The 24,132-nt window shown below is 37.8% G+C and overlaps 1 protein-coding gene across 3 annotated transcripts in view; it reads right to left on the bottom strand.

The window, feature by feature from the left end:
• MAST4 (microtubule associated serine/threonine kinase family member 4) overlaps window positions 1–24,132 on the bottom strand; it is a 262,752-nt gene that overhangs the window by 169,037 nt on the left and 69,583 nt on the right. The window contains exons 1-2 of one of the 3 annotated variants that reach the window (XM_034773432.1): window positions 5,855–6,104; window positions 1,583–1,663 (exon numbers count right to left, since the gene is read on the bottom strand). The exons of 1 other annotated variant lie outside the window; for it this stretch is intronic. In XM_034773432.1, coding sequence (XP_034629323.1) covers window positions 1,583–1,663; window positions 5,855–5,901 — 128 coding nt within the window. In that variant the 5' untranslated portion in view covers window positions 5,902–6,104. Of the gene's footprint in view, window positions 1–1,582; window positions 1,664–5,854; window positions 6,105–24,132 lie in introns of those variants that run through there. One more of the 3 variants, XM_034773434.1, reaches the window with a different exon arrangement.

Raw genomic sequence — 24,132 nt, 5'->3', positions numbered from 1 at the left:
ACCAGCTAATTAACATCAGAGAGCTTTCAAACACATTAACAGAATATATTTAATGACTTCTTAAATTATATTTAAAAATACACAAAAAATTGCTTTTTTTAACCCCATCTCACCGCACCAAACAACAAGCATTTGAAAAAAGAAAGAAACAAAAAAAACTATCAAAATGTTGAGGAGGAAAAATCCCAAAACACAGAAAATACCACATTTCCCAATTTCATCTCAAATCACAGAAATAAGGATGATAGTGACCCACTTGTTTTTAATTAAAAAAAATTGTGTATTACCGAGAATAATACATTCATGTAACGTCTTCCACATGATGTTCAACCAAAGCTTTAGAACCAAATACTTAAGGTCTACTTTTGTGTACTTAATGCATACAATATGTGCATTACTATATAATTTAAAAACAAACTACTTTATTAAAGTTTCTTCACCCTAAGAGCATCTGCTGAAACTCTTGATTAACAAAATTACATAGTTGTTCATTCCTGACATGAATAACAATGTATTAATATTTATTTTGAGAACATTCTCCATTGAGCAAAACCTTGTAAACTCACACTAATGACAAAAACACAAGGTAATGTACTTAATTTTTTGAATTAGCAAGACATGGAACAAAGCAAGAATGATGTATCGCCAAATAAATTTTGTTTATTTGACAAGTATACTTCAGTTTTCATTATCTATGATTATATTTAATAGTATAATAGTAAATGTTCTCTTGTATATTTTGAGCAAATAATCATGTCTCAGACATAAGACCTCACAGTGCATATTGTGAAGTTTTACTGTATTAGAATCACAACTTCTATTGCCATAACATTTCTACTGCTGGAAGGGGAAACAGTCTAACGGACCTACACTAGATCACTATGTGCGTTCCTAGGTCAGTGTAGCTCTTGGACACCAAATTCCTATTTTGAAAACTGTTTAACCTCGTAAAAAGACAATCGTACTTTTAGACAATGATGTGCATCTTCTACACAAAAATAACTATTTGAATAATGAACCATCCTCACCCTCTGAACTGTCCTCAGACTTTTAATGTGATGCAAAACAGTGCAGCATCTCTCATTAAACTGATATAATAATATTAAATTCCAACAACACAAATTAAAAAAAAGCCAATGTATCCACTTGCATGTTGTACCTCCTATCACAATCATTTCATCATAAAGAGGTGAGCTCAGTGACAAAGTGAACACACATACAGGTATCCCCTGTACATACAATGCACCAAAGTAAGTGCAAAACCGCAAGGCCCATAAGAACTAGTAACAATTGTTGCAATTTAGCTACAGAAAACAGAATATAATAAAAATATTTGATTTTTCAATGACTCCCAACTCCCTACGCATCAACATCTTGAGTCTCTTTAATCCCTCTCACATGTTTCTGCCATATTTTAGAAATACTTTAATGTTGGCACAAGATCTTGTTTTAAGTAGACATACTTCCCTGACTGCACAGACATATCTGATTCAGTATTCTGCCTTCCCCTATCCCCACCATGTCTTTTTTTTTTTTTTTAAATGAAGAAAAAAATGGCAATGACGGAAGTTTACTTGCTTACCTCCAAAAATGAAAAGCGAACAGAGGACTGCATGGACTGCAAGGGCTTGTTGGGGTTGGGCTCAGGCTCCTTGGGGTGAGACTGAAAGTTAAAATAACGTCATCTCTAGTAAACAAAAGGTTCAGTAAAAGTAGCATGATTTACTTTAGGGATTATGGTCCTTAAAACAGAAATTTTAGAGCGCTGTCTTGAATGAAATGGTACACAACCATCCACTAATTATCACTTCTATTAGCCACATCAGTCTTGATCCACCCCGGGTATGAAATTGATAAAAATTTAAAATAAGATAATGTGGGAAGCGTGGAGTAGCCTACACGTTTGGCTTTTTGCAGGAAAAAATTACTGCCATGTGAGTCCTCTAGGGGTACATCTACACTACAGCGGGGAGTCGATTTAAGATACGCAAATTCAGCTACGTGAATAGCGTAGCTGAATTCGACGTATTGCAGCCGACTTACCCCGTTGTGAGGACGGCGGCAAAATCTACTTCTGCCGCTTTTTGTCGGCGGCGCTTACTACCACCTCCGCTGGTGGAGTTAGAGCGCCGATTCGGGGATCGATTGTCGCGTCCCGACAGGACACCATAAATCGATCCCCGAGAGGTCGATTTCTACCCGCCGATTCAGGCGGGTAGTATAGACCAGACCTAGGGAAAACTAAAAGGAACTTCGTAAAGGTTTGTGGTTAAAAAAAAACCAACCACCACCTGAGGTGCTCAAGTGCTATATAGCAGTCTTTACACAAGAAGATATCCAGATACCTAAAACTAAGTATTTGATTTTGCACATTGGCTTTATAAAAATATGATTTTGTTGGGAATAAGAAAACTTTGGAGCAAATTTTCAAATTTGGGAGCCCAAATGTAGATACCTAAATAAAAGTGGCCCCATTTTCAAACACAATGAACTACTGTAACAGTGGGAAACGCAGATGTTCAACAGCTCTGAAAGTCAGACCAAATATTTAAGTGATTCTGTATGGATGTGTGTTTAACAGGCAATCACATCAGACAATTTTGACCTTAGAAACTGTCTTTAAAAAGTACTTTGGAGTATAGTTCTACTTCGAAAGGTTCATCTGTAAAAACAAGCATTGTAGGGCCATTGACAGATTACACAGTTGCACCTCTGAAGTATACGCATACAGTGACAAGCACTTTTCTCATAAATGCTTGCTGAAAAGCTTTTTAATATGTCCAGTAACATGCCTATAATTGCAACTGGCTAAAGTTAGCTATCTTCCATTCTTGTCCTAAAGCGACTAGTTAGCTTTGCTTGAACTTTTGTGTGCCCTGAGGACTCTCTCAAATTATCCCACCGTTGCTCTAGCTTTGGTGCTAGCTCCAGACAGAACAACAGTGGGAGCACACAGATAGACCAGTCACCAGCTTTTTTTCCCCGCACATCATGTCATCTACCTGAACCCTGTGGTCAACCTATGCTAGTACTCCCAAAGTTACATCACAGGCTGAGTTGCACCTGTGCTAGTGCAACCATAGAGATAAAATTTGATTGATTTAGAAATCCTCTTTGCAAAATTTATGTATGCTTGATCCAACTATCATGGGCCTTGAAAAAGGGTAAACTAAACAAGTGTCCCCAGGAGGATGGAGTTTTCTGGGGAGGGTAAGTTTGTGCAACTGGGGTGTCTTAGGGGTGAGCATTGATGCTGGGCGCATAGAGAAGGTAGACTGTGGGGATCCCATTCCTTGAAAGTACTATGATACAGAGAGTCTGTGCCCAAGAGGCTAGGGCAAGAGACTGAAAATGAACCTGCCAAGGTCCAGGGGAGCTTAGAAGTACGATGGATCCAAGCACAGCAGCCTAGTGAGAATTCAGTAGGGGAAAGGACAACCAGGATCTGAGACACCATTATAAACCTGTTTTCAGTTGTTTATAACTTTGCCAAACTTTAAAGTGGTCAGGTTGAACTTTTCCATGCTGGGTGTATTTTTGGTGGGATTTTGGGGGGTGGGTGAGGGAGCTTAAGTTCAAGCAAAAATGGCCCGGCCATTGCCAAGAATGAAATTAGGGAAAATATGTTGTTTTGACACATTAAAAAACAAGTCCTACAACCTTTTTATTGAGAAGCTCTAGCATCTCCAACCTTTGGAGCAGGGACCTGAAATTTGCAGGAGGTGATCAGAGTGTCAGGGATGTGCCTTTTGCATTCCTCTGAAAAAATGCCTTTGAAAAATCTTCACACATGCTCAATTGAGACTTGTTAGAATTTGGCAGCTAAATTCAGACTCTGTCTGTACTGGTCATGTTCCATTCCAGGGCGGCAAGAGCTGAGCAGGACTTTCCCTGCTGGTCCTGGGTGCTATGGACAGGAGAACTGAGAGCAGGGAGTGTGCTTCTCCTGTGCTCTCAATGTTCCCCCTGCTGGGGCTCGAGGCGCAGTAGAAAATTAGTGGCAGGGGTGGATTGGGGTAAGGAGCCTGTGGTGAAACCAACCATAAATTTGCCACATCCTTTCTCTGTCCAAACAAGTAAAATATTAGTAAGTACAGAGACAACTTAAAGGTAAAGAGTTAATTTTTAAAATTTTGTTCAATTCTAATAAAACAAAAAGTATTAATAAAAGAGGTAAGATAATAGAAATAGATACATAATTCTTATTGTGACAACATTTTAACTACAAAAAGCAAACAACTAGTATTATAGTAATATACATTTTAACAATTTATATGATTCAAAATCTGAGCATTGTGGCAGAGTAAGCATTACCGTGGGAGGTTGCACAATAAGGAGGGAGAAATATATACTGTTTGGTACAAGTCATTACCTCCCTTTACAAAAACAAAATGTAAATGATTTTCCAACTTTTGTAGCTAGGGACATTATTTGCATAAGATTATTATGTATTTCTGGTGAAGTTTAATTTTTAAAATATTTAAATTGCCATTTCTTCAGAAAAGAAAATACAACTATAAATTATTAATGGAAACTATTTTAAGGAGCTCCCTGTAAGAAACTCCTTCAAAATTTGTGAAAAATTAGTAATGTTCTTTCTCAGAATACACTTCTGAAGTCCTAAAAGGTACCTACAAGTTTACAAACCCGTCCAAAGTAAAAGAAGCAGGAGTATTATTAAGTCTTCGTTGAAAATGCAGAATTTTTCAATAATGTTTTAAACGCATAAATGGGAGAACTCCAACGCACTAACTTCAAAGTCATTTTCTGTAATAAGGGTTCTGGCACCTTTAAGCAATATTAGAATGGATTATTTTCCCCATGTACATACAAGCACACACACACGCGCGCGCACACACACACAACATTTGCATATATGTCTCCCTTTAAAACTTTCCAAATGTCTTAGGTAATATCTTTTATAACTAAATAACTTTTCCTTTGTATTTGCAGTACTCAGGTATTTCCTGTAGCAAGAATGGGGAAGTCCAAGTGAATACTGCAGGATCTGAAGTAATCGTATCTATTTATCTAGCTGAAACAGCAAATTTGCTGGGGTGCCCACTGTATGTATAAACACATACATAGCATATGGAGCCTGTGCATATGGGTACGTATGTATAGATATAAATACAACTGGCTGATTATTTAGAACAAATATGTGCTGACACTTCGTGAATAAGAGGCTTTGTTCAACATATTCACTATAAAGCCAATTTGTATATTTTCATGTAGCTACTCTCTAAGTAAGAGCTGAAAGCAGGCAAATGAGTTAATCAGCTTTAAGAAAATACAAAGTAAACACACTGCTAAACTAGGTAAACACATTTACTGCAGAGACTAGATGCTAAGCAGGAATCATTCACAATGTAATACAGTTCATTAATATTCTGTTACACATGTAAAATATGTATCATACCTAATGAATGCTCACAAATAGCATTTCTATTATGTTCTAATCTCTTGTAGTGCTCTGTATTATTCAGCAGAGACAGAGGCCTTTCTGAAAGGCAACACTGGGATAAACAAACAGTAACAGAGAGGGGGAGAGAAAGACAGACACCATGGCCTACAGATACATTCTTTCACTGTGAGCTGTTAGGATGCTTCATGATCTGAGATTCAGCAACTTTAAATATGCAGAAATGTTTTCTTCTAAATATACTGCAATGTCCTGGCTCTAGGCTCACACATTTTCTGAAATCAACTGCAATGCATTTAAAACATGTTCCTTCAATCTAAAGCTGCAGTGCTCCGAGACTGTCAGTACAAATATATATATAATAGCTATTGGTTGCACAAAAGCTAATGCCATGCAGAAATCATTAAAATATTAAAGACAGACAATACTTACTCCAAGGTCAACCCTGGAATTTGTAGCCTTTCCCGCTGGGCTTTCATTGCTGTTATATGTTACCACACTCTATTGTAACCATGACACACATTCACTGGCAGCATCCTGGTGATGACAGAGAGCCAAAATGAACCACTATAAAGGAATGGACTAACAATCTCTGGGGGGAGGGGGAGTGTACTGCAAGTTTGGGTCCTTCCACCTCTAGCTGTCATGAAGAGATGTCAGCTGCCTTTTTCAAGTTAACAGCAATGCACACCGCACTGATTTTGCAAAGAGAATGAAGCCTTCAGCTCTGCACATCAAGTAATTCATTTCTAATAGCCTAAAAAAGCAGTTGCCTCACTGACGCGCACACTTTTCACCTCGACAGAATGAAAAGTCCCCCTCACCACACAGACTGACAGCTCAAAAACATAAAGCAACAGCAATGTACGCTGAAAACAGTTTCCCTCGGCAAATGTCAAACATTTACCACCCCCTATGATCCTATCAAATAGAATTTAGCCATCTTGTTTAAGTCACATTATCCCTTTTCTTGGTAAATAGAATTATTCAGTGTCTGCGGCAATAAAATAGCAAGTCACTGAATGACAATGTAAGCTCTTTTTCTTGATATAGAAAATGATTTTAGGAGACTTAGGAGCAAATACATTATGTTATTGTAGCACTGATTGTTAATATAAGACAAAAAGTTAGTGTTCTGTTTTGGAGTGGTTGTATTTGAATGTTAAAAAGGGAAATGTTATAAATATTTTATTAAGGATGAGATCCAGACTGCAAATTGAAGAGAGACATTTTAGATTGCCTTAAAAATATACAATTTGAAAACAATCTCATTTCAATAACTGTAATATGCAAAGTACAGTGTATATCTGATGTCTCTTATTTGATTTAATCCTACCCATTCCTTTCCCTATCCCCTTCTTTGGTCTATGCCTTATGTTTTTTTTATTGTAAACTACTTGATGAGAGCTAAGTCTTTTTTTATGAAGTACCATGGAAAGCTAAAACTTTATGTAAGTGTTTATTACGAATACTGTAAGAGTCAGAATATTTTACCCCATTCAAATCAATGTTTTCTATGGCAAGTGCTTCAGGCCAGTGTAATGTAACAGTAATGTGAAAACAATTTGTGTGAATCATTTATGTTGTTTTTATGGTTTTTCTACTTGCCAACCATTAGTTTTTTTAGTTTTAAACATCTGCATCCACAAATTTCAACTTTTCCTTGGGATAACATATATATATATTCCCAAAACAGCCTATTTTAAAGGAACATTATTAAGGCTGCAAAGTCAAGTTTTCAAAGCTAAGAAATACCAGAATTAAAGTTGCTTGAGCAATCTTAGTTCACCCGCATTAGGATACAGTTTTAATTACATTATCATATTTTTTCCACAGGACCCTTGCCTCATTCAATGCACAGGATGGAGCTTCTCTGGGGATCACTCAGAATTATGTATAAAGGAGGCTATTATCTGTAGAACCCCTGCCTGATTTGTGGCAGAATTTAGAAGGTATGTTATGAATGAGGCAGGGGACTGTAGGAAGAGAAAGGGATGGCTTCTTGGTTAAGGAAGTTAAATACCCCCCCGGAGAATTAGATTGCTCTATGAAAATAATGCCTGTGAAGTCCAGTTAGCATTTATGGGTGGTAATGGGTTGGAAAATGCAAAAGGAATCTTTGGAGAATTTAGCTCCCAAGTGCTAACAACTCTCTATTGAGCATGTGCAAACTGAATTTTTATTTTCCAAAGGCTCATAACTTGACCAAATGTGGGAATTTTTAAAATGAGGAAGCAGAAGGCACATCCCTGATGCTAGGGTGATGCCCCCTGAACAAATTTTAAGTCCAAAGCACATAGATTCTAGAGCTTCTTTAAAACAGTTACAATCAATTTGTTAACATGGACAAAAATCACATATTTTTCCCAAATCTCATTCTCAGAAACGACTGAACCATTTTTGCTGAAATCTAAAACAAAAAACAACAAAACAAACAAACAAACAAAAACCCACATAGCCTGAGGCAGACACCTGGCATGGAAAACTTCAGCCTGAAGAGTCAAAGTGTGGCAAAGATATCAGGAACTGAAAACAGGGTCTTATGATGGGAAGTGTCAGGCAACCTTAACCATAGGCAGTGGTGCCTACACCTCACATAATATTATATATAATCTTTCAGTTTTTTAAAAACTTCGAAGTGAATATAGCTCCTTTTGTTTACATCTTGGTGTATCAGCGTCACTTATGTCGTCTGCACGAATGCATACAACTATTGAGTCAGTGTAAGACGTTGGTGATCATTTCAGCAAACCTCCGGTCTTTAAAAATATAAACAAAACTAAATGCGATGAGATGGAGGCTTTTATTAAATGATATAATATGTAAGATTTTCCTGACCAAATTGTAAGAAAGATCAAATTTTGGGCCTAAGGGACTGACAATGTACCTTTCTGAAAATATATTGAAATATAAAGTCTAAATATTAAATAATTGTTTGCAGCTTGCTTCTTATCAGTAGCACCAACAATATGTGAGGTACGATACAAACACAGAAGGTAGCTTATCTCTCTGGCTCCAAAGAACTCATATCATTATACACAAGACAATAAATAATCATTGTTATGTTTTTTCTTTCCATTACGTATTTGTATTAGCCAATATTTCTAATGTGGTTGACATATCGCTGTTGGCCTTAGTTTGTACTCTACTGGAAATCAAGTTAAAGAAAACCCAGAATTGTGCATTTGAATTTCTAAAAGTCCTGTTAAAAAAAAAAACTTGAATGGTTATCAAACGCAGGCAGGCCCAACCAAGCCGGACTAGCCCATATCTATCCTACAAATAATCTTATTGGTCAAATCCAAAACTCTCTCCCTATTGTCTGATGGGAAAACTCATTACCAAAACAGGATGGATGCATGGGAGTGGATTAAAGTTATTAACTTAAGATAGGGTATGTGTGCCCATTTTTAAAGGCAAAAAGGGGACAGTTAGGCACCAAACTGCCAGTTGTGCCTTTGAAAATCTACCCCTCAATTTGTAAGTAAAACACAAGCCATTCTTTACAACTATTCCGTACCTCACAGATGCAGCAAACCTGTACACAGACCATTTGCTGCAAGTCACCCTTCAATACTCTTAAGCCACCTGGAGTGGCAGCCAATTTCTCTACATTGTAAACTTCTTGGGGCCAACGACTGTCTTTTTATTCTATCTTTGTAAAGGGCCTAGCACAATGAGGTCCTGGCCAAAGACTAGTGCTTCTAAGCGCTACAGTTATACAAATAATTAATAATAATAGCAGTAGTACATTATGACGATTGAATTTGGGATAGCCCCTTCAGATTAGAGATCTGACGCAACTGCGGGGCAATAGAAGGAAAGCTCCACAACCCGTGCACAGATTTATACTACTTCTGTAGACTTTGGGGCTGAATTTTTGTTTATTCCTATTATATTCTCTTAAATTTTCTTCGGTAATATTACCACTATACACAGCATCTGTTTCTCTGATTGTTGGGTGATGAGCATTATCAACCAAAGGATAGGAAATTTCTACAACTACTATGTATATATAGGAGGCAAGGTGCATGGCTTCTATTGTATAAATCTTTATAAACTTTCACAGCAGATTTAAAGGAAAAAGACAGTTCTGTCTTAACAGGGTAAGAGCTAATTAGCTCCAAAGTTTTTATTAGATCAAGGCAATGCCACAGCCTTTTCCATATAAAAAACAACCAAAGGAGTAAAGTTCAGAAGCACTGCACACCTTGCTTAAAAAGGCAATACAAGTTTCAGTAATTAATCCCACATGTCAACTTGGACACGAAGGTGAATTAAGAAGACACGCCTATAACAGAGCTATTAATTCACCAACTCTGCATGGTGACTAAAAGCCATGCAAAAGGATAAGATGGTACCCATGCTGCATGACAAGATATACAAAATTATTTTAGTGTAAAACTTTATAAGCAGACAGTACATACACCTCACCAGCAGGAAAGCACCATTGGTGTAGGTGAGGCTATAAGAGAAAGAACTGGACTGGCAGCTGAGCACAGCAGTTTAAGCAGAAGCAGCTGTGAAGCTGTGTACAAAGGCTACTTTGAGACCCACAGAGATCAAGAGAATGCAACTTCTGGTCAGATCAGGAGTGTATTCTTAAAATTTTCATATTACTGTTCAGTAGACTCATGCTGGTACTTCAAGTCAGCGTCACTGGTAGTATTTTATTCTCACCTTGGATTAAGCTTGGATTGGTATGAGAGATTTTCTTCCCTATATTCTGCATTTCCAGAAGACTTGGGAAAATGATTTACTGAAGAACATAGTAGTGAATTCTGACAAATTCTGCTCTCGGCTGTACTTATACAGCAAAATTTAGCCTTAATTTAATTAGATGAAGTCTAGCTACTAAGAACTGACTCCGCATTTAGGTAAAACAATTGTTTGAGTTTAACTTCAGATTGATCAGCTACAAGTCACGCCTGCCAGTTTCTGGTTGGGAAAACAATTAAAATGAGGCTCATGTTGTTGCAGAAAATCTCATTTATTAATTTAACACAATTCCATTTTTTATTTCTGGAATAAACAAAATTAATTGTACTTTCAAGAGGCAGGGATAGGATCAATGTCTCAGTCAGAGATAATAATTTAAACTTCATTTCTCTCTACAGTAGTGTCAGCCTTGAAAGAGGTGACAAGTATTTTATTGACTTATCCAACACTTTTAGTTTAGCACTGTAGATCATTATTTACTATTATGAAGATTAACTACTGCAATATTGCATTAGAAAGTTACATTTACTGTTTATTTGCTGTAAGTGGATAGTGGCTGTGCGCTTGCACTGACCTCTTGCTGTTTAGCTCAAGGCTCTATTATATTGAGGTTACTGGAAAGAGGTCCCCCCCCCACCACCACCACCACCACTATCACCATCAGCGAGTAGTTTAGTTGCACAAAGATGGTTTTTACTAACAATTTTCTGGAGAACAGAATTATCAGCTCTTGATACTAAATTTAAAACGAGTTGTTATAATGTGGGGGTAAGGTAGCTTTTTCAAGTTTGTACACCAAGTTCTTGTATGCCAGTGGGATGTCCAAGCAAAGAAGAGGCTAACTAATACTTTACTTTCTTTATATATCCAAAGAAAAGGGAAAATAATGGGAACTAAATGCCAGGAGAAAAGTCCATTCTCAAAAACAGGGAACTATTGCAAGCAGTCTAATTTCCCGGAAGCCAGCCCCTGCAAAATATCACTTCTGCTGTCAACCAAATTACTTCTCCGGCAACATGAGTCTCTGACCAACTGAAGAAATATCTCCTATTTTAGTTTCTGCTCTGTACAACATCAAACACTCAGCAAGTCTGTAATTAAAAATTATTCTTTCCTGCCAATTAGACTCACCTGAGTATTGACAGATACTGCCTATGTTGACACAAGCTCCCACTGAGGTGCTATCTTAGCTTGAAGAATAGCCTTGATAATGTGACAAAATGTGAGGATCAGAGCTAGGGGGACATTTTCCAGTGTACAAATGGTGGTTAGAAACCTAGATAGGCTAAAGATGTAGGCCAACATTTTCAAAAACGGGTACCTCACCTTAGTCACCTAAATCCCTATTTCAGATGTCCGTGCACATAGGAGCTTAACTTGAAGCATCCATTTTTTAAAATCTTGACAGAAAAATTTAAGATTTAATCCCCCAAAATCTATTCAAATGCAGACACCTGAAAAATTGATCTTCCTCACCACCATATCAAATCTCATCATATTGCACACTTTCAGGGCCTCCTCTGTTCCCTCATTTCTGGTGACTCACTACAGTTCTTTGGTATCTTCCTTCTATATTCCTACTATAATTCCATGCCAAACATAACACACTGCAATTCTGACAAACCCACAATGACTATAAAACCTAAACAGGTCAGGTAACTTATTTCATCTGTCTTTCCCAGACTATAATCAATAGGCGCTAATATCCTTAAATGGTGGCAACATGGTATAATTCAGCTAATGAAGTGCTAGTGAATCTCTTTTATTATTAACAACATTGATATAGCAGTAGCACCTACAGACCAATCAGTATGCTGTGAAGCTTGATTAGTTAAGGTTCACTCACACTGTGCTTTGAAGATATAAAGTGGCACATGTAATAACAGTTATTAAAATAATAGATTAACTTGTTATTTTTGGCAAAATAAAACTGTAGAATGACAGCCTGCTCTGTATTTACTTTGACATGATTGACAAAGCTAAGTTATAGGACTCTGTGGATAATATTGTTCACAAAAATGGGAATTACTATATTGTGACCATTCTACTGGCACTCTGGATCAACAGACTTGGCTCCCGGTCCTTTCACCCATCTTTAAACAAACCCGAATGCAGCCTAAATCAAAATGGAAACTTTAAAAAAGCTTCTCACTGTAGAATCTCATAATCCATGAGTCGCTCATGATAATTTGCCATCAGTGAGAGAAACGCATGAGTAAATTACTGGGATGGCATCAGACTTTGTCTAAAGTATTCCCAGCTCTGGAATTTAAGTCCTCCAAATACTGTTCTCCTGTTCTAAAAGAAAGGATAAAGCCTCTATTGCCAGTTTTCAAGAGTGCATTACATTCCTTCCCCAGAGTGATTTGACGTTCCTGTTAATACTTTCAGGGCAAGAGAGAAACAGAGCCTATCAGATTATAATTTAACTTGAATTGCAGTCTTGAGAAGAGGACATTCTACCTATAAAATGGCCTCTATCTGAAAGCCATTCATTCTGAAAGGACAAAGGCATACATTAGTACTACAAATCTATGGAAATCAGCTACATACACTGAACAACAGAATATTTCAGGTTATGTAATAAACTAAATTACAGACCTATAATATAATAGTGTTAGATACAGTTTGCTCTCAACTAATAGAATATGGATTTAACTTTCAACACCAGCACTGGGGTTCACACCCAATGCTGACAAAATATCGTACTAGAGGTGCCATACTGTTAGCAGTGCTGTCTTTGGCAGGAGATATTAACTTTGTGTCCCCTTCTGTCAATGAAGAAATTAAAGATTGTATATTTGCTTACTTGGGAAGGGGGGGGAGGGGAGAGAGAGAGAAGAAAGGTATAGGTAGAGGAGGAGGGATTAACCCTGATGTTATGGCAACTCTCACTACTAACAGCTTCCACTTTCCACAGATCTGCTCAGGCGCCTGCTGAGTTTACCTATGCTGTCACTTCTATTACAAATATTTAGATTTGTGAAGTGGTTTGAGGTTTATAGCATGAACAAGTACTATAACATCAAATTCAATATTCTAATATCACTCTTTAATTACCAATACAAACAATACAATGGTGCCTAGCAAAGTTATAGTTTGATAGCACTCAAGATTTATAAATAAATAATAAATAATAATGGAGATATCCCATCTCCTAGAACTGGAAGGGACCTTGACAGGTCATCAAGTCCAGCCCCCTGCCTTCGCTAGCAGGACCAAATACTAATTTTGCCCTAGGTCCCCAAGTGGCCCCCTCAAGGCAGTTGCTTTATTGCTAAGAACAGGGTCTCTGAACGAGTTCTAGTAAAAACAGGGGGGAAAAGTTTGTGAATCACTCTCTTTCCTTCAAAGATGAAAAATGCAACTTTTCGCTAAAAGCAATTTATTCGGGGGAGTTTTTCATTAGCAACCATTGCATTTACATTGCTTGGCTACATTTTGATTATACCAGTGTCTGAATCTGGTGCAGCTCATCAGATGGAGTGTTGATGAAAGTTCAGAAGTTTCACTCCTAGCTCTATTATTACATTGCCCCATCCCTGTGGTACCTGAGTGCGTTACACATTATAGACAACAGAACAATCAGATTTATCTTCCTTTCCTCACTCAAAGGAGCAATTTGACAGTTTCAAATGTAAGTGTTTTTTTTTAAATGACACTGTGGTGGAAATATTAAGTTTGAGAAGTGAGCTTTGCATTTAGTTCTAAATCAGAGAGGTTAATAGCCATTCTTGATATTAAGTTCCACAGACTTGGACCAACTCCTCAGAAAATTTTCTCCTACCTCAATTATTTGCTTGATAGTCATTTTTCCAGTGGAATATGCCTGTCACCAAGGGTCATGATTGCAATCGGAGAGGCGGGGTCTCTGGTAGTTTGGACTAGTCCAATCAAGGGCTTTAAAATACCATGTTGAAGATCTAGCACTGCACTCTGTATTTAATGAGGAGCCAGCATAAAGAATGGAGCACCAGGAGATATGCTTATGGCAGTGTGCTGTCTGATCAGATAGCCTGCTGCATTCTGCACTAGCTAGAGAACTTTGAGGGGAGGTACGTCAAATGAGTTGCAATAATCAAGGCTGGAGGTCACAAAGGTATGGATCACTATGGCTAGGCATCAACTCAATAGTGTGGGACACTGTTTTTGGCATCCTGCAGATGGAAGGGAGGACATGTTTTGCTGCTGTGACTCTGAACCAGTGAGGACTCCAGGGAGACCCAATGATACAGAAAGACTTAACCTGACAATCTCTGTTACTAGGGGTCACAGATGGTCATGACTTTCACTGGGCTGGAAAAGGAAGGCTCAGCATCGCTGCTGGTGGCTCTGACAGCCATCATTCTTACAAAACTACTACTGCTATAAAATGACTGTGTCTAAATTAGCTGTTACCACTCAAGAAAGAGATCTTGGAGTCATTGTGGATAGTTCTCTGAAAACATCCACTCAATGTAGAGCAGCAGTCAAAAAAGCGAACAGAATGCTCTATATAAACCCATATATATGCCCACACCTTGAATACTGCATGCAGATCTGGTCACCCCATCTCAAAAAAAGACATATTGGAATTGGAAAAGATATGGAAAAGGGCAACAACAATGGTTAGAGGTATGGAACAGCTTCCATATGAGGAGTGATTAATAAGACTTTTCAGCTTGGAAAAGAGACGACTAAGGGGGGATACGATAGAAGTCTATAAAATCATGACTGGTGTGGAGAAAGTAAATAAGAAAGTGTTATTTACTCCTTCTCATAACACAGGAACTAGAGGTCACCAAATGAAATCAATAGGCAACATGTTTAAAACAAGCAAAAGGAAGTATTTCTTCACACTACACACAGTCAACCTGTGGAACACTTTGCCAGAGGATGTTACGAAGGCCAAGACTATAACAGGGTTCAAAAAAGAACTAGATAAGTTCAGGGAGGATAGGAGCATCAATGGCTATTAGCCAGGATGGGCAAGGATGGTATCCCTAGCTTTTGTTTGCCAGAAGCTGGGAATGGGTGATGATTACCTGTTCTGTTCATTTCCTCTGAAGCACCCAGCATTGGCCACTGTTGGAAGACGCTATATTGGTCTAGATGGACCTTTGGTCTGACCCAGTATGGCCATTCTTATGTACTTGTGCAAACAGGCTAATTACTTATAAGTCAGGAACTGTACTAATTATCTTGTGTCTGGTTTTGTGTCACTAACTCCTATCACTGTTTCTTATAGGAAGAGTTATTGGATTCTGGGGTTAACTGGAAGTTTAACAAAATGATTTGCTCTCCTTAAAAGGTCTATGGAATGGAACTTTTCTACCTTTGTGGCAGAGGTAGCACCATCTCTTTGCATCCTTCAAAGCAATGACTTAGATTGGAAAGAATCCCTTGTGCTGGAATCTATCTGTACAAGCTGTTTTCCACCATCAACAGTCAAGCCTCCTTCCTTACCACTTTCTGTTGCAGGTCATCTGAGAACCATGGAGATCTGTGGAGGCTTTCAGGTGGGCTGGACACCTACAAACACACCTTCCATTTCTTACTAACACAGAAGCCAGACAATGCATGGAAAAGATTCACTAACATTTTGGGGCCACACCACTGACACAAACCTGCTTGCTAGCCAACATTAGAAATAGTACATACGGTACTGTGTCTTAGTGGAGACTAGCAGCATAAGAGACAGAATTGGGGCATCATAAAAATGGAAAAGAAATAACCCAGACTATTCCTAGGAGACTTTCCTACAGATTGTAATTTACAAGAATCTCCATAAATATGCGACACATGAGCAAGTTGCAGTAATGTATTTTATCAATGCTTCAGTACAGCACAATGAGGTAAAACTGGTCCTAGAGAACACTTCATCAAAGTCTACCTGGGATGGAAGGTGTTTTTACTATTCTACACAATATTTTTTTAATTGTAGCTTTAAACAATGTATTCAAATTTTAGAGGGTTTTTTTTTTAAAAAGCACTTTGAAACATGAATTGTATGCTGTACTGATAGGTCTACTGTATTTTACGTTGCCATCCAAAGAAAATAGAGCAGGGCGGCACACGAGCTGATTTTCAGTGGCACTCACACTGCCCGGGTCCTGGTCTTGGGGGGCTCTGCATTTTAATTTAATTTTAAATGAAGCTTCTTAAACATCTTAAAAACCTTATTTACTTTACATACAACAATTGTTTAGTTATATATTATAGATTTATAGAAAGAGACCTTCTAAAAACATTAAAATGTTTTACTGGTATGCGAAACCTTAAATTAGAGTGAATAAATGAAGACTTGGCACACCACTTCTGAAAGGTTGCCGACCCCTGAAATAGAGCAACAACTGTATTCATTAGAAATGTTAATTAACTTTTTGTACCATAAAACAAATCTGAAAAATAGACTCTAGGAAGTTAAGTAATCAAGATTAATTTCAAAACACATCAGAACCATTTCCCATATAAAATACTACAGGTAGAAATGAGACTGCAACATTATGGTTGAGAAATCAAATATATAAAGTCAGCAAATTTGAGAAATTAAGGTTTCTACTGAAATACTTACTTAGCCATGTTGCACATTCTGTATATTTTTAAACATACACATTTAAACACCATACAACAGTACTTAAAGCTTTGAAAAAGAGTGGACATGACCACATACGTGCAACCTGAGTTAAAGCCCATATGATTATCTTTTTCTTGAAATTGCATTTCACACCTAGATCTGAATGTGATTGGTGCTCTTGGTTAAAGTAATTTGACGAGAAACCTCCTTTTGCCACTGTACTCATCTCAGAAGTCAGGCCTTAAAAGCAGCAGATATCTTAACAATGGCATCTTGATCTGCCTTGCCAGTGTTCTAAATCCTTCTTGGCTAAGGGTACCGCAAAAAGCGAATGAAATCTGTTTTTTTCCATGCAAGTTAGAATATGTTAATTTTATACATGAATAAATATTCAAATGAAATTCTTAAATTTTTCTTTCTTCCACCAATTTTTGAGCAATACAAGAGCAAACATTTCAAATCAGTAGATATAGGGGAAATGAATTTTTGCCCATTTTCACACCTCCAAAATAGCTAGACTGATTTTGCTCAGGTTTTTCAGAAAAATTTAGAATAAAATAAACCATGGAAATTATTAGCCCAAGAACAAGTTGCTTGAAAGCAACTCAAGGAATTATGGGGGTTCTCAGGGCTTTCAAGTTCCCACGACTGTCAGGCTCCTGGTCCATTTCAGGAAGCCCTGGCATAGTAGGGCTGCCCCAGAACCTGGAAACTCGGACTCCTCAGCAGCCAGCAGGCAGATTTCCCATTAGAACCCTGTCTATGATTCAACAAAAATTTGTTGAACCTGAACTCCAACCAGCCCTCTTACATATTATACATATATACACACACATACATATACATATACACACACATACATATACATATACACACAGAGTATATTCCATGCATACTTTCTAAATTCATTTAAATTCCCACTGACATACCTCTAGGATGGTACTTTTATAAAACAGAGTATCTAATGGATGTTATAACACTGTCTGAAATATAGTGCCATCCTGAATATTTATAAATGATTTTTCACTGGAAACATGCAACTGTATCTCCATCACACAGAGGCACTCAACCAGTTACTCTTTCCCTTCATTCTGACTGAAGGTAGCATGCTCCCTCACAAATGCAAATCCTAGCTGCTTGAAGGATGCACTTACATGGGGCAACAGTCAACAAGGTATACTGTGTAGCCCTTTAAATGTGAGAATGTTGATTGAGAACCATTCGCTTCCTTGACAGCTGAAATGTCAAATAACCTAGCTGCAATATACTAGTTCATATCACAAGGCAGAAAAGATAGGTAGTATGGAAGATGGAGAAATATAGCTCTTTTCCCATCTCTAATGAAAACACCCACCAAAACCTTAGCACTTTTTCCACTTGCCAGTGAGTTAAAGCTGTGGATTCCAAACTTATTCCTGGCTGACACAACAGCCTCTTGGGGGACAGAAGAGTTCAATATAAAGTGATCCGTGCTGGATGGTTCTGGAACACAGAGAGCACAGAAGGTAATTAAAATCATTTCAGGGGCTGTGCTGAGCAGAGGTTGGCCAAAATATCAGGGTCAGTATTTCTCATCTCCTCTGTAAACACCACTTGGATCCTTGCTAATAATTTGTGACCAAATGATTACTATTTCTCTTCAAACTGTACAAAGGAATAACCTGTAACTTGAATTATTCAGTACAGTAATATGATTTTTTTGAAATGCTTGATACTGCAAATTAATACAACCCCTGTTGGACAACTCTAGCTATCTCCACTAAGTATTCCAATGGTTCTGAAATCACAGAGACAGTGCCAACATATTAAAAAAGCTCCAAACTACTCACATTCCTGAAGTTAGTGCTGCCATTGCCACATTATAATGATATAGGCTATTTTGCTAAGAACACCATGGTCACGGAAGCCTGAAAACAAAAGATTCCTAAAACTGCCTTCTGCTCTGATATATACAGTCAGGGCTGTCACATTCTACCTGTCTCAGCAACTCATAAAATGTAACTGCTGTTAAAATTTCAAGGTAAAAATCTCTTTTCCTTCTGTTTGATAGATTATCTGTTCTAAAACTCACCAGATTGAGCATCTACTAAAAAGAACACAGCAGCTATCAAGTGTAATGGTCTGTAAGACATCAATTTAGTTTTCCCTACAGACCTTCCTCCAAATGCCCATTCTCTCTGACACCCTTTATTAGAATACACCACTTCAAACTTCCTTACAGAAGGGCCAACCAAAGCAATGTCTCTCAAGCTGCACCAGTTCCACTGTGTTCATTTAGTCCAAAACTCTCTTCTTGAACACTTCTTCCTGGAGAGTAGGTACCCCAAATATAGGCAGCCTCCCACCATATCTCACATATGAAACTATGAGGAAAAACAACTTACACCACCACCTAAATATTAGTTGAGAAGGCCAACAAAAATAACTGTCTGACTCATAGGGTCTCTTGTAGACAAACAAACTAGTATCAAAATCTGGAAGAATTTGGGTAATCTAGACTTTAATAATGATTGAATCAGTTTGTCTAGCTTCTAAATCTGAAAAAGTAGCAACTGAAAAAACTAAAAAAAGTTAGTCAGAAAGATGGTGCTACATCTTGGAATATATTTAGTCAACTAGGACTAAAATAACTATTGTTTGTTGTTTAAATTTAAAGGACTTGTCACCCAGTGATAGGTTGATTAAATCCAGGTTGATAATTTGCATTTGTTTATTTGTTCTCTGTTGATGTTGGTTTCAGTTTTAACTGAGGTATCATACATAGGGCAGCTGGTATAATAAAAAAAAGATAAAGAAAAATGTTTGCACATAAACTCTCTGCCATCGAAGTTTTACAAAGATCACTTTGGTATCCAAATACTAACCAGGAAAATTCAGAACAGTAAAAAAGCCCTCACTTTTTCAGATCACCTGGCAGCAATCAACATAAAGTTACATGCTTTAAGGGTTTTCATAAATTTATAGATTTCAAGGCCAAGAGGGATCATTGTGATCATCTAGTGTGACCTTCTGTATAAGACAGGCCATAGCACTTCCCCCAATAATTACTAGAGCATAGCTTTCAGAAATGTGTGGTCTTATTTCCAGTCTGAACTTGTCTAGCTGCCACTTCCAGCCATTGGATCAGGTTAGACTTTCTCTGCTAGGTGAAGAGCCCACTATTAAATATTTGCTCCCCATGTAGGTATATTTTAAAACATATAAATATAAAGGGCAAGATTCTGTGCTATGCCTCCCAAAGGTGCAGCACAGAACGCAGCCCAAAACTGTCAGCCACTTGGTAGCCTTCTCTGCCTATCCTATAGACCACAGTGCTACCCAGAATCTCCACAGTGAACTGAAGCCCTACCCCTGACGTGACTCTCCTTTTTACTGGATGATTCGTATGAAGCCAAAATGTTGCTGGATTGTTACATGTTTGTAATGAGCCACTAATCCCTGATTGGCATTCCCTAGGGTCTACTGCATATTAATATCCATTCACATACACATATGGTGAACATGGATAAAAAAATTACATATTCAGTGTGTGTGTGTGTCACACACACACACACTTCAGAAACCTTCCAAAAATTTGTATGCGAGCTCCAGCCCCATACTTCCTGCACATCCGCATCAGGAAATATTAGCTTTTGTTTGGGGGCTAGTGCTGTTAGTCAGGGAGCTTCATGAATGATGGGCAAATACTACAGTAGCAGGAAGGCAGTGGGCGGATCCAGCATCATTCTTCTGAATTTCAGAAAAAATGTCAAGAGTTTTTTTTCAAGTCCTTTTATACTTAAAAAAAGAAAAGAAAAAAAAGCCATAGAATCTTGTAATTAAGGAAAACAATTATTCACTACAGGAATGTATTTTCTCTCATGAGCACACTTTTTTTATTAATACCACACCAAATTTCAGCAAAGACCTTAAACTTCCCTTCAACACCTACACCCTCACAGCTGTAAACAACTACATATTTTGTGCAACATTCCCAAAAAAAGTCATTGCCCAGGCTTCTTACACTTGCCAGTCCAGCGCTTTCTTCCTGCCTAATGTTTCTAGCCACATACTGCAAATCCGTAGGTTCTTAAAAGAAATAAAAAATAACAATTAAAAGGCAGATGTGCAGACATGAAATATTGGCAAAGACTGCCTGAAAAAAAAAAATCAGTTTTTACAGAGCAATATTTAAATGCCATCCTGATTAAAAATCTTCTCAGTACCCATGACAGACAGAATTACATTAAAATTCTTTTCAATCATAGAATGACCCCATTTTTTGAAAATATTTACGAGATTTTCTTAGCAGAACCTAGAAGAGGAATAACTTCGTGGCATAACAATGTTCCATAACAACAGGTTTTTAGCAGGACTGCAAAGCTTCCATGGTTTAGCTAACTAAAAGGAGAGATTACCAGCCTGAATCCAGCTCAGGTCAACCGTAAGTAAAATTTGTTATTACAATAGGTAGGCCACTGAAAAGCCAATGTGAAATGAGTTGATTATCTCAATCCAGGTACTAGTGGACAAGTATATACATTTCAAACTCCCCACCACACTTGACATGCATGACACCAGAGTAGACAAAAATGAAATGGAGAGGACAAGCTCTCCCATTGCTAGCAGCAGTCCCCTCGAGGTCACTACTGGGCAACACTGGAAGGACATTAACAATTCAGACCATTCTGTGTCTTGCAAAAATTCACTAAAACAAAGGCCAAACAAAAACAAACAGTATTTTTTCATACACTTCAGGCATTTTTTACAGTGTACATGTGTAAAAACTTTAAATTTAATATATCCTGAGGTTTCTTGCATTAGTCACTTGACTATGTGAGGAGAAAAAAAATTAACTGATTTTCAAGTGTGCACTTTTCTCTTTCCTGCTTTATTTGCTATAAAAAAAACCTACAGATTTAACATGTTATTTACACATCTATTAATGGTACTGACTTAAGACTAGAACTCAGGCAAATAATTAGGAATTATCTAATTAATAAAGTACTAAAAATATACTCCTCTTCTATATATATTTTGTTGATTCATAGACACAGATACTGAACTGAAATCAAAGTCACAGGTAGGTGAAGCGTGCCAAGGGCTATTTATTTTCAAAAGGTCAACATCCAGTACACCTTTCAACAGTATTACATTGTATGGACAGATTCATAGATTTTCTTTGATGCTCTTATGCACTGTTCAATAAATCCAACAAAGGTACCATACTAAGCCAAGTTGGATTAGTTCGCCATAATACGGCTCTGATTAAACTTGTTCTCACGGTTAGTATTTTCTTCCAATGGTAACTTTTCAACCTACTAAAGCAAGTTAATAGATTTCACAATAGCAGCTAAAAACTAATATCTCTTCCCTAAATGTGAAATTAGAACATTTAAAAATACCTAAGGATACTTAACTGATTTTCTTTCCATATTTTATTTAGAAAAAATGTAATTAAACTGAGTACTAGAAATATTATAATTCAATACTCATAGTAACTTGCATATCACAGGCTCCTGACCACAAGCACACTCATTTGGAGGTTTAAAGAATGTAGCAATAGAATTAAAACTACAATAATTATTATTCCTTTGGTAATTAATTTTAAAGATGCTGACTTTATTACAGTGGGTCAAATATGATTATTTATAATTGTGCAACAGACAGACTGCTAGGCATTTTGCAGACAGAGAAGCCCCAAAGAGTATGAATTCTAAATTCTACACAGAGATAAGGGAAGCAAGAGGGCTAAAAAGCAGTGGCAGCATCAGGTTGGACAGGGTCAGATTAAGGCAGAGGCATTGGAGTTGCATGATTACATACAAAACACAGCTTTCATTAAAAATTTTAATAATTAACTTTCTAGCTTTCAAAGCTGTGCCCCTTTCCTTCCCTCCTGCATCCCCTCTCCCTTTCTATGCAGTCACATTGCTACTCCCATCCCCTTTCATTCCCATTTTTATTTCCTCTTAGCAACACCGCTTCCTCCACCCTAGCTCATTCTCACATCACTATGGTACCACTACATACCTTCTCCGTTTCCCATTCCCTCAAATAGGGACAGCCAACACTAGTAAATAATTCAGCCAACAGTTATGCACACTGTTAGCCTATGTAACCAAATATCATTAAACCCTCAGCCTCTCTGCTCTCCTTATGTTTCTTTCCATCTCCCCATTCAGTCGGAATGACTTAAATACCCTCTATTCACTCTTCTCCCATATACTTCTCTTGGTTCCTGCTTTCAGACCCTGCTCCCTAAACCAATATTTCCTTCCTGTTGGAAATGCATTAGTCATGGTGAATTCACTGCAGGGTCCACCACTGAATTCAAGGGAATAGGAGACTTGAGTGTTTGTGTTGGTTGTGTGATAGCCAAAAAGCTCAACAATTGATACAGGAAAGCGGTACAGGATGATATTAAGTCATGAAGAAACAAGAAGGTTTTACATCAAGCCACAGTAAATACGCAGAAAGTAGCACAAATTTCTCTTCAGTTTACCTGGAAGCCTGTTGACACGCTTCCTTCTTCTCCCTGGAAATATGATGCTCCCAAAGCTTTCCAAACTCAAGATTTAAGTCAGCTACAGATCAAGCAGTCAGCAAACTGGAGCACATCAGTGTTGTCAAAATACCAGTGTCTGTCTGAGCTCACATGGAACTCCTCCTCTCTGTCCCCGCCCCAAAAAATTACCATCTCCCTTGTTTTATTTCCTCTGTCAGGAGCTAAAATAAGCCCTTCAGTTGTGAAGGAGTTTTCTATCTATCTGGGTAATGTTCAGATTTGGACTAAATTGGTTGCCTCTATAGCAGCAGATCTGTCAAGAGGCAACTAATGTGAATCTTTCCCTGCTTAGTCTCGGTGATGTTCTACAGGCACTAGAGATGATTAGGATACCATCTGTGATTTGGATTTATATAATTCTCAACAGATAAAATTTAGTTGAAGGAAGGAGGAAAGTTGGATCCATTACTGGAGATTGCCAATAGCTTTGGAAGGGCTAGTTTGGAAGGGCAAGCTGCCAACATTGCGAATGAGCAAAGACAAAGCCTAACTTCAGGAAACAGTCTGATGCTAACAATCATACCAGTTACTATTTGCCTTTTCTTGGAGGAAAAAATTAGAGCTGTGACAATGCAGCTCTGGAGTCCTCGGAATTCCCAAAACGATTTTCAGGTTTGTTTTAGGTCTCTGTATGGTACAAAAACAACAAGGAGTCTGGTGGCACCTTAAAGACTAACAGATTTATTTGGGCATAAGCTTTCGTGGAGAAAAACCTCACTTCTTCGGATGCATAGAGTGAAAGTTACAGATGCAGGCATTATATACTGACACATGGAGAGAAGGGAGTTACTTCACAAGTGGAGAACCAGTGTTGACAGGGCCAATTCAATCAGGGTGGATGTAGTCCACTCCCAATAATAGATGAGGAGGTGTCAATTCCAGGAGAGG

The sequence above is a fragment of the Trachemys scripta genome, chromosome 6 (genome assembly GCF_013100865.1).
Source record: "Trachemys scripta elegans isolate TJP31775 chromosome 6, CAS_Tse_1.0, whole genome shotgun sequence".
Taxonomy (NCBI): Eukaryota; Metazoa; Chordata; order Testudines; family Emydidae; genus Trachemys; species Trachemys scripta.
The sequence above is the reverse complement of the archived record's forward strand: the minus strand, read 5'-3'. Positions and strand labels throughout refer to the sequence as shown.